Genomic DNA, 10,893 nt, shown 5'->3' on the forward strand with positions numbered 1-10,893 from the left:
GTAAAACAATAGAGTTAAACTATGGACACACTTTACTGATTATGTGGATGATAGTCACGCTGTTTGTTTCTAAGCTGTTCATCTGTCTTCAGACAATGAATAGAGCACAGGTTCTTTATCAACGCTAGGTATTATGTTGATGTCACATTTAATTTAACAGTTATTATGAAAATGCCGTCTCCTGCACTGTCCTGCAAGCACTATGTAACCCTTGATGACCGAGCCTCTATTATCATTTAAATACAAATTAGAGAAAAGCAATAATGAATTGTTATTTATGAAATGTGTTGTCAAAGATTAAAGTTAATATTGACATAACTTATTTGTTTTTGTTCTTGTTTTTGTGTTGTTCACTCACACGGAAAAGATGTCAAAATATTCCTGCATAGTCAAATTATTTTCAGTTGCCAATACGTCAACTGTATGCTCTTAACCACATCTAATTTTGGTTTTGATTTGACTTTTGTTTGCCAAATGCAAACTTAACTGAGTACCGTAGCTCTATGTACAGACTGATAGTACCATAGCCACTATATGTATGTATATTAAATTTTATTTGTATTTATTTGCCAGTTTCATAACAGAAGTTATCTCAGGACTTTTCAAATAGACTTTTCAAATAAATTATACTCCCTATAAAATTATTTAGAGACCCAACAGTTCCCAACACCTGAGAACATAGAAGGGATGGACCCAAAGTCTGCAGTGTAATGCAATTCAATTAAATAACTGTGGAGTAAAAATGTACTTTTGTGACGCTTAAGAGGCTGAAGACTCAACTATTAATCTTAAATTGCACATGTACAGTTTAGTTTTTTTAGTCAAAAGCTGCTCACAATATTTTTGCACATAATTTTACTGCATATTGCATATAGTGTATATATTTTTAATTATAGTCTTATATTATATTTTATATCTTATTTTGCTATTTTTATTGTACTTTTTGCACTACATTCCCTCTATGCTGCTGTGTCTAATTTGAATTTCAAATCAATAAAGAAACATCTTATCTTATGATGTTTGTGTTCAGGGTAGAGAATCTAATGCATTTTAAGGCGATATTTAAGGGTTATCCCCTTTTAATTGAAATTAAGCTTTACCAAATATTAAACCCTGACATAACAGCACAGACATCAGTCATATACATGCTATAAAAACTACTACTGTCTGAAAATAATAAATAAATAAATAAATCAATTGGCTGTCCCTCCTACGCCGGCCACTGGATGGAGGCCATGTTTCACCACCTCTTATTTAACCACTAATCTGGTTCAGTTGTCACGCAACTGAAATCAACAAAGCGCATCTCCCGTGCTAGACGACCAGCACCTCCTCCTCCCATCCTCCTCCCATCCTCCTCCCATCCTCCTACAAAATAAAACCCCTGTAGGCCTCCAGACGAGCCATCTGGCGTCCTGTAGTAAAAAACGTCAGGCCCCGCCCCTTTGCTTACACTCTCCAATGTGCCATAGCAACCGGGGCCGAGCCCCCTGTTCCCGCGCAATGTTCCCATCCTTATAAGGCCAGTAGCATGCAGACGCACGGACACGTCACACGTCGTTTATGTAAATGCTTTGATTGAAGAAAAAGAAAAAAGCCTTCTTGCCCCTACTCTGAAATGGAGGTGTGGATACGACGCATGCGCACTGTGTCCACAACTATCCAGTCCCGTCCACAGGCGCAGACATCAACAAGGGGAGCGGGTTTTTTTTTTTACTGATGCGGGTTGATTTTCATAATAGTCACATCGTAGCGAGGCGCTATAAGGACTATTACTTTGTATCAGCTTCACGCAACTTGCAATAAGGTAATTAATGCAGCCGGTTTATGTGTTTTGTCGGGTCTGGGGGTTTTAAGGAGGGTTTAAAGTCTTAGCGGTGCTTTTTTGGGATGTGTAATTTTAAAAAAAACAAGCTCCGAGTTGTCTCAGAACAATTGCTCTTTTTTTTTTTTTTTTAAGGCCTGCTGCAACACCGACTGGGTGGCCAACTTGACGTGTAGGTCACCTTATAAACAGTTAAAGTTAGCGGGTTAAAAAGTGGTAAAAAAGGCGACAGATAATGAAAAAGACAGGCTTTAACGCGCACCCACGATGAGCAATGGGTGGCTGTTATTATTGTTTGTTTCCGTGCATTTGACTGCTGGGGGTGTGTGTGTGCGGTGGGGGTGGTGGTGGAGGGGATATCGCTCCACAAATGTGACCTGAAGTCGGTTAGAAACACAACTCCTGTGCGCGGCATTAACGCCGACATCGAGGCTGCAGTGCGCCTGCAGTCTACTACACATTTACGCGTCGCTAAATAAACCCAAGTTGAATCTCTCACGCCCACCCGGACACACAGATGCGTCTCAGCACGCGGCCGCTTGCTGTCAACAAAAACAGCAAAACACACACAAAAAAAAAAAAGTGTGCACCCTCACGAGACTCACAAACAGAATTAAAAATGCGACACACACACATGTAGTGTAATGAAACAGGGACTTTACAGAAGCCGCCGCTGTGAACTTGGTGCACATGTAGTTGTGAGGAGGACTGTTGCAGTGACGCGGCTGTGCAATAACAAAGAGTAAAGATCAGATTACAGCATTATCTGAAAGCGGCTCCTATTCGGGTTTAAAACAAAAGAACGGGAGGTGGGGTTTTTTTTTGCTTTCGGAAACGTGTTTGGCGTTAGTTAGGTGTGGGGTAAAGTCGAAGGCATCGTCGAGCAGAGGACGTTCATCATAAAATGGGTGCGCATGAAGCAGGTCGTGTGGCATGCCATGCTTTCCTCGCGCTGGAGTGGGCGGTGAAATTAGGCGACTTGCACTTTTCTCTCGATAAAAACAAGTGGATTCCTCGGTGTCTTCTTTTATTTTAAAAAGCCGGGGCGTTGTTCGGACGCGTCCCGACTGCTTTCGGTCGGATTTTTACAGTTTACTTTTATTATTACAGGGGTTTTTATTTTTTTGTTGCGGAAAATCGCATCACACCCCCTTTCTCCACACACTGCCTCCGCCTTTGAAGTGTGTTGCCATGTTGCGTTGCGTCACGTACTGTATTCTGCTGCAGAGATCGTCTGTCGGTTCGCAGATGAGACACTCATCGGCTCAGAATCAGAACCAGAACCACTTTTTATTGGCCAGGTATGTGGGAGCACATATAAGGAATCTCAATGCACAACAACAAACAACAAAAAAGACTTATATGTGCAGTTATACATGTCTATAAACTAACATTTGTAGACATTAGTGTAATGGTGCGGAGTGCAAAGGATGCTGAAAAAGATATTTTATGTGCAGGTATCTTTATGTACATGGTAGGTGGGTATGACAGAGTAGATACAGTACATACAGTATAGGTAGATGTATTATTGTAGTTTTTATGTTTATTATATTATTTTTAAAAAGAAACAATGGGAAAATAAGTAATGAGGTGACTATGTGGTTGGCATTGTAACATGCTGAGAATATTGAATTTAAAATGATGGTATATATTGCTTTATTTTATCATTTTAATACCTTTCTATTCACTAAGTTCTTATTATTTTTTATTATACCTTCATATTGTTTCTATTTAATTAGACGTTTGTGATGATTTGTGACCTAAATTTGCTGCTACTGTAAGTTATAATTTAAGGCTTTATTTGCAAGTTTATTTGCAGGTTAAACTTTCTGCCACATTAAACTATACATAGATTCATTAAAGCTCTTACATTGAAATCTGGCTGTTATACTACGCAGGTCTGGATGTATGTGTTTCATATTTTACAGACTGACATTTGTTTTATGACAGATACAACTACCTTTTTATAATGTGCCATAAAAGAAACAAAAACATGTATTTTCAGTACGAAAATAAGCAAAGTTAAAAACAACAGAAACACATACTGATGATGTTCAACAGCACATTAATGTTGTACGTCTACACCTTTAAAACAAAAGAAAAAAACTCACTTTACTCCTCCAGAGTTAATTTATTAGTTTGCAATATCTGAAAACTTACTCTTCTTAATATACCTGAGGCCCCAGACCTTGAAAAAGAGTCTTATTTTATACTTTACAGACTTTCCCATTCTCATCTTATCATGTTTTTTTCCACACATACTGATATCTTCAGCCACCAAGAGACCTTGTTCTGGTTCTCATGTTTCCACCCACATCGCCCCAGTCTGAATTCGGTATAAAACCAGCGGAGTGAGAGCTCTCTCCTTTCTGCAGCTCTCTGTCTGCTCTCTGTGGCACCGCACTGTCAGTAGACCCCGAGGACTGATGGCAAGAAAAAAAAAATCCAGTCTGGGGGGCGCGGCTCGCAGTTTTGCCGCAGTTCAGGTCTACATGTGCTGTGGAGATTAAATTTTTGCCTAGCAACATAAATCATAATTCCTCTGCATAATCAGGGCGCTTAGTGCATTTCGAGTGATTTCCCCCGGACACATTTAATATATATAGGCTATATATAAATATATTTTGCATTTCTCTGGCAGTGCATCGCTATCTGGTGTAGTTTGTGTTTGAGGTATCCTTCTGCAGCCTGCAGGATCGGGAGATGTGCGTGCTTATATTTGGAGTTTCCAAAATGAAGCGTGCATCCTGTGAACGCAGCATGGTGACATGATCTGTCTGACACGCTGTCTGACTGTTGACCTACTTCCCCCCTCCCCATGTGGGTCAAAGCGGAGAGATGCTCCCAACAAAATCGCTTTCCCTGGATGTTTTTATAGTGCGCAAAACACCACATGTCTTTTTCTAATTAATTCACATTAAACTACACTGAAATGGTACAAATAAAATATCTGATCTGAGCCAGAAATGTGCGGCTGCGGGGAGGTACCGCAGTTAACACACTTTGCGCACACTGCTGAGAGCTTGAGATGTTAATACTGGTTTTGTGTTCATATTTTGCGCACAGATGTTTGGCTTTCATAAGCCAAAAATGTACAGGAGTTTGGACGGCTGCTGCATCTGCCGGGCAAAGTCTTCAAGCTCTCGTTTCACGGACAGCAAGCGGTATGAGAAAGACTTCAGGAGCTGTTTTGGGTAAGAGACACAGCAGGACACGTGGGGGTATGGAGAGAGAGAGGGACACTTTTATTTTCTCTCCTGCATTTCTTCACAAACTGTAATTGTCTTGCAGACTGAGTGAAACGCGATCTGGAGAAATCTGTAACGCCTGTGTGCTCCTGGTGAAACGATGGAAAAAGCTACCGGTGGGAACCAAGAAGAACTGGAACCATGTGAGTCTGGATCAAAGTGCTGATGTTATGGTCGAGATATTACTTTGTCATGATGTGACATGAATTATGCAAACTCATCTAATCTCATCCATACAGGTTGTGGATGCCAGAGGAGGTCCCAGCCTAAAGATAACTTCCAGGCCCAAGAAGATAAAGTCCATCTCCAAGAAAGCGCGACCGAGTCAGATCAGCAGGCTGCAGAAGGAGCTGAAAAGAAACAGTGAGTTGATGGAATCCACTCATTTGTTCATTATTTGCTCATTGTTTGTCATACATTACCGCATGTCTCACACCTAATTATCCCTGCATTGGTTTTTGTCCTGCCCACCAGATTCAGATGCCCACAGCACCACCTCCAGTGCCTCTCCTGCTCAGTCTCCGAGCTACAGCAACCTGTCAGACGACGGATCAGACACAGAGCTCAGTCCGGGATCCAGCCGCTCCCCGGTTTTCTCATTTCTGGACCTAACATACTGGAAGAGGTAAGACCTTTCTGATCTGCTGACTCATTATTTAGGTTTCACAACAGCACATTGCAGCTTGTTTTTGACACTACGTCTGGTGTCAGGGAAACTGAGAGCTCTTTATTATCAAGTTGCTCAAAATGTAAAGGCAAGTTGACAGTTTCTCACTCACACAGTGTTTCCATTTAATGAGGTAGGATAATTGAAGACACCTGTGTAATTTGATGTCTGTCAGACCGGTTGAATAATAATAATAATAAGATGGTGGCAATGTTAAATTACATTTGTACAACTAGTTGATGTTTAAATATAAATCACAATGCAGTAGCAATTTAATTTGAACTAGGAGAGTGCGGCATCTTATTGCTGTGGCCTCTGGGTCTTAAGCTACTAAAAGTAATATGGACTGCTCGTCTAATTTAGAAGAAGGGCTTTATTTAAGTTTTGTTTCTGTGTGTTTTTAAGTAAAAATCCTGTTTCCTGACAGCCAATGATTTTCATTCATCTTTAGGATAAAAAGCTTGCAGAGACATGAAACTTTGTTGAGAAATATATTTCTTCACTGCAAGGTTCTTATAGTTAACTAAAACTAAACTAAAACTGAAACTATTTTAGTAAACTGAAATAAAAAACTAGACTAAACAACCTATTCTGAACATCTTAAACCTGTCTATATCATAATAAATAAAAAACTGAAATTAACACTGAAACTAGTAAAAACTCAAATATAACATTTTTAAACAATACAAACTAAATTCCACTCTGGAAATTCACTGAAACTGGAGTTGAAAACAAAAAATAAAGATAAAAACTATAATAACTCTGCTCCACATCAAACATTATATCCTCTTTTGTAAGATTTAAATAATTCAATAATTATATTTCAGACACTTTTAATTCAAAATGACTTCATTCTCCTTTGGACAGAATTCACTAACTTTAGATATTTGTTGCAGTACTATAAATGGTCTGAAGTATGTAAAACACAAACACAGGCTTTAGTTTTGGTGTCACTTCACACACTTGAACAGATGCACTGTGTTGTGTTTTGTCCAGGCAAAAGGTGTGCTGTGGAATAATCTACAAGGGACGCTTCGGGGAGGTGCTCATCGACCCCCATTTGTTCAAACCGTGCTGCCGCAACAAACAACGGCAGCAGCAGCGACAGGAGGAGGAGGAGGAGGAAGAGGAGGATGATGAGGAAGACGAGGAGGAGGAGGTGGAAGTAGAGGAGAGCCAGGTGGGCGTGGGTGTCGGCGGGCAGAAATCCCAGACGGAAGAGGAAGTGAAGGAGACGCAGACGTGTGAGGAAAACGCCGAGCCTGCTCAGCTATGCGTTACCGTGACAACGCCGACTGTGGAGGAAGGGTGGTGAAGTCAAACACCTTGCACACATCTCTGAAGAAATCTTGGGGTGCTGGGGTTTTTTTTTGTTTTCTCTCTCTCAAGCACTTACAGAAAGAAGTTGCCTCAGATTGCCTTCAATCATAAAGCAGCTGTAAATCCTTCGGTCTTCTCCGTAATAATGTTGGAGGTTTGTTTTGTTATTTTTAAACGGTAATTTAAGGACTGTTGTGTTTCCACTTTGTCTCTTGTTTTTTTTTTGTATTTAATATTCTTACCATCCTGACGATGGACCATGGTGTTTTTTGATGGACTTTAGATGAAATGCTGGAGCTCTAGTTTGCTGGTACATTTTACAAGATTTTATTCCAAAACGCAATAGATCCACTTACTTACAGAAACAAAACAAAAACAAAACAAAAGGTGCTACTTGAAATTCATTACTCAACATTTTCAGCAGATTCAACTCATTCTCAATGTGGATATTTTATGAGCATATACTGTATGTTAAGAAGACTAATATACTGAGATTAATTTTGCTTTCGTTAGCAAGTAGACTGCTCTTTTCTTTTTTTTTAAATGGTGGATATCTCGTTTTGGAATGAATGACACTTTACATTGACAGAGCACAGACCTGTACAGTATCCCTTGTGTTTGTGTATATTCACATTGACATCCACTCCTATCAAAGAGTTTGTGTTTGTAGACTGGATTAGTGTCTCTGTGTGCAAATACGTATGTGGGTCCCATTTAAATAAGGCCTATTCACAGCTTCAACAGCAAATACACCAGCCTTAATTATGTGTTACAGACAGCGCTAGTGTTAATTCTGGATTGGTATTAAGGAACAAAAAAGGGACAGTAGCTATATTTATTGTGGCCTCAGCAACACATAGTGCATTTTTTGCATGAATGGCAAGCCCACTCATCCAAAAGACCTAATGATCTGATGCATGAGTCTACTAAAATTGCATGGCCTTATATAAACTGTAAATCTTACTTTTATTTTTTTGGATCCATTTCTCTGAAGTTTTAACTTATTTTTATATGTAAAAAAAAAAAGAAAAACAGAAAAAGGAAAAACAAAAGTGTCTTTGCATAATAATACCACACAATACAACAGCAAAACACACAATCGGTCTATAGTCATTCAGCAATATCAGTATCAGTGATTTCCGTCATTCCCGGGTCAGTGTATGGTAAAATACTTTATACAAACTAAAATTCTATGCCATTGCCTCTTATATACCACAAATGTGTTGTGATATATATATCCTAATATTACTTTATTTATCAAATTAAAGCCAAAGCACATTGAAATTCACCCAATGTTAAATCAATGCAGGTTTTCTATGGACACTTGTGCTTGTCCGAGGTCATTTGTATGTATGTTTATGGTATTCTAAAAAGAACACTAATATGAAATTTCATACATGATGTTGTAGTTGGGAGCAGAGGGTGTGTTTTGTACATAGGGGCTGGGTGAGCCACGTGGCTTTCGGGTTTCATTATTTATTTATTTCATATTTATTTGTATCACTGCATCCCTGCTTAGAAGTGTAATACTATGAATTTCTTTCATCTTTAGCTTATACGTAGTATGGTTTTGTACATCAGAAATCGATGTAATTCTCACGCAGGCTTTGTTTAACACTGCGTTGAATTACTGGATGTCAATATTTGTGAAACGTTAAATATTTATTTACTCATCAGTTGAGTTGCGTGCAACCTAACTTATTCTGTATCATCACTTTGAATCTGTATCATGTAGACTGAAACGAATGATAGATTGCAACCAAACTGTGCTTTTTGCCCTTTTAGCCTGTAGCTTAAAAATGTTACAGAACAGTAGGATATCTAACTCTAGACTTGCATGTATTGTTGCTATGCATTTACTTAGCTTACAAGTTAGACAAAGCAGTTTTGTATTTTTTATACATCATGTACTTTTTTTACATGTCCCTTAATAAAAGTAATTTTGTGAGTTTTTCTGGAAGCATGGAGTCAGTGACTTTATTTATATAAGGTGGGTAAAAATGAACTAAATTCAGTTAATCATAATGTGAAATGAATTTGAAATGAATGGACTTTATTTTCTCAAAAACACTCATGGCTGTGACATATATACTGTAAGTATTATAAGGGAATATACTTATAAGGTAAAAGTGAATTTACAACATTTCAGAGACAATGCACTGCATATTTATTTAGTTTTTTGTTAGCAATGCCTCCATACAGCAGGTCTGCCAGACCAAAGACAGAATTTAGCTCACATGTACCTCACCCTTCTTACTTTACTGTAGTTATTACACTATAATCACTTTGCTTAAGATTAAAACACAAAGAAATATAAACTTTTGGGGTTGCACTATTCCTTTATTCCTTTGCATCTGACAGCATCTGTAAGAAATATTACCTGTGTGTTTGATGTAAACCTGAAACAAGGATGGAATGAAAAAAACCTTGAAAAAAACAACATTTTGAACATTTGACATTTGAGAAGTCCCAGTGGGAACAAGGCTGTGGAGAACTCTGACACATGGTTTTTGGATGATGCTGTAAAATCTATTAAATAAAGTAAATATAGTAAATCATTTTGGACAATATTGCATGCACTTGGAAATTGGAAATTATACATGCTTTTTCATTTGTTTCACATTCTAATAGCATGCAGTTGTTTTAATTTCCTGGGTTTAAAAATTATCAACATATAACTTTTTTTTTTACTGCTATTTTATTTTTGTATTTTATTTACGCCTGGTTTTGAAATATAACACACTTTTGTCGTCATTGTAACGATATAATTTTGCATCTAAAAACAACAAACTATAACCAAAGTAGATTAATGAACATTTGAGTTGCGCTGTTTTAAATAAAGAAAAGAAAAAGGAAGTGGTGGTCATATGACAGGAAGTCGAAAAGAAGCACGGAGGAGCTTTGTTTTTATTTTACAGCCAGCTGTCAGAGGCTCCTTTAGGCTGCAGATGTCGTTTTAAATCTCATATTCACGCAGCAGGAGGTCGACACAAACACCCACCGAGACACCTGAGGTAACTAATGTGAATTTATGTTGCTTCGCTTCTTAACTCGTTAGCTCGCAGGCTAACCAATGGTTCGTCCAACCTGCTGTCAGGAGACTCTGCACAACTATTATAACGTTATTAAACATGCTGACATTAAAATATCACAGAGGGACTGAACAGTGGGAGCTGACAGCCCCTGTAGAAGATGATGAGCGTATTTAAGTTACTGCATCTGTGTTAGTTTCGTTATTTACTCTTTCTTTGTGTATTATATCATATCACCACGCCCTTGCATTTCTAAATAAAGGTTTTTATTTGCAGCTTTCTTTCCGTCTTGATCTTCATCATGGTGGAGCCAACAGCATCCGGAGTCTTCTGTAACAGGATGCTGAGCATGGTCAACTCAGAGGATGTTAACGCCATCATCCAGGCTCAGAGACACATGTGAGGCTTCATGTGGCTTTTTTCTGCTATTTCACACTGCTAAATATAAAATGGGTGTGCTTTTTGGCATTGCTAATTACACTTGTGCATGACAGTGATGCGGACACCTGCCTTGTTTCTTTTGTTCATTGTCTTTTTGAAGATAATCGTTGCTTTTTTGTGTGTGAAACTAGGCTTGATCGCTTTGAGAAAACCAATGAAATGCTGATCAACTTCAACGGGCTGTCTAACGTGCGACTGCAGCAGATGAACGAGCGCTTCCTGCTCCACACCCGCACCCTTGTGGAGATGAAGAAAGATCTAGACAGCATCTTCAGGAGGATTAGGTAAGTCATTACTCCCCACACACACACACACACACACACACACACACACACACACAACCTCTGATTATTGGTCTCC

At 38.7% G+C, this 10,893-nt stretch overlaps 2 protein-coding genes across 3 annotated transcripts in view; both read left to right on the plus strand.

Moving 5' to 3' along the window:
• Positions 1-1,637: 1,637 nt before the first annotated feature.
• On the plus strand, positions 1,638-9,020 carry LOC118331019 (SIN3-HDAC complex-associated factor-like). Of its 2 annotated transcripts, none has more exons than XM_035665780.1 (6): positions 1,638-1,807; positions 4,892-5,019; positions 5,117-5,216; positions 5,313-5,436; positions 5,548-5,698; positions 6,737-9,020. In XM_035665780.1, the coding sequence occupies exons 2-6, from the start codon at positions 4,892-4,894 to the stop codon at positions 7,053-7,055; spliced, it is 822 nt and encodes a 273-aa protein (XP_035521673.1). In that variant the 5' UTR covers positions 1,638-1,807; the 3' UTR covers positions 7,056-9,020. The 2 variants fall into 2 exon arrangements, with proteins under 2 accessions (XP_035521673.1, XP_035521674.1); XM_035665781.1 differs by lacking the exon at positions 1,638-1,807 and adding an exon at positions 1,842-3,126.
• Positions 9,021-9,934: 914 nt separating this feature from the next.
• The window catches only part of kxd1 (KxDL motif containing 1), a 2,783-nt gene continuing 1,824 nt past the window's right edge, over positions 9,935-10,893 (plus strand). Inside the window, exons 1-3 of the mRNA XM_035665611.1 lie at positions 9,935-10,074; positions 10,369-10,491; positions 10,665-10,817. Coding sequence (XP_035521504.1) covers positions 10,394-10,491; positions 10,665-10,817 — 251 coding nt within the window. The 5' untranslated portion in view covers positions 9,935-10,074; positions 10,369-10,393. The remainder of the gene's footprint in view (positions 10,075-10,368; positions 10,492-10,664; positions 10,818-10,893) is intronic.

Source organism: Morone saxatilis, unplaced genomic scaffold (assembly GCF_004916995.1).
Source record: "Morone saxatilis isolate NCDOM2014 unplaced genomic scaffold, NCSU_SB_2.0 Contig2, whole genome shotgun sequence".
Lineage (NCBI taxonomy): Eukaryota > Metazoa > Chordata > Actinopteri > Moronidae > Morone > Morone saxatilis.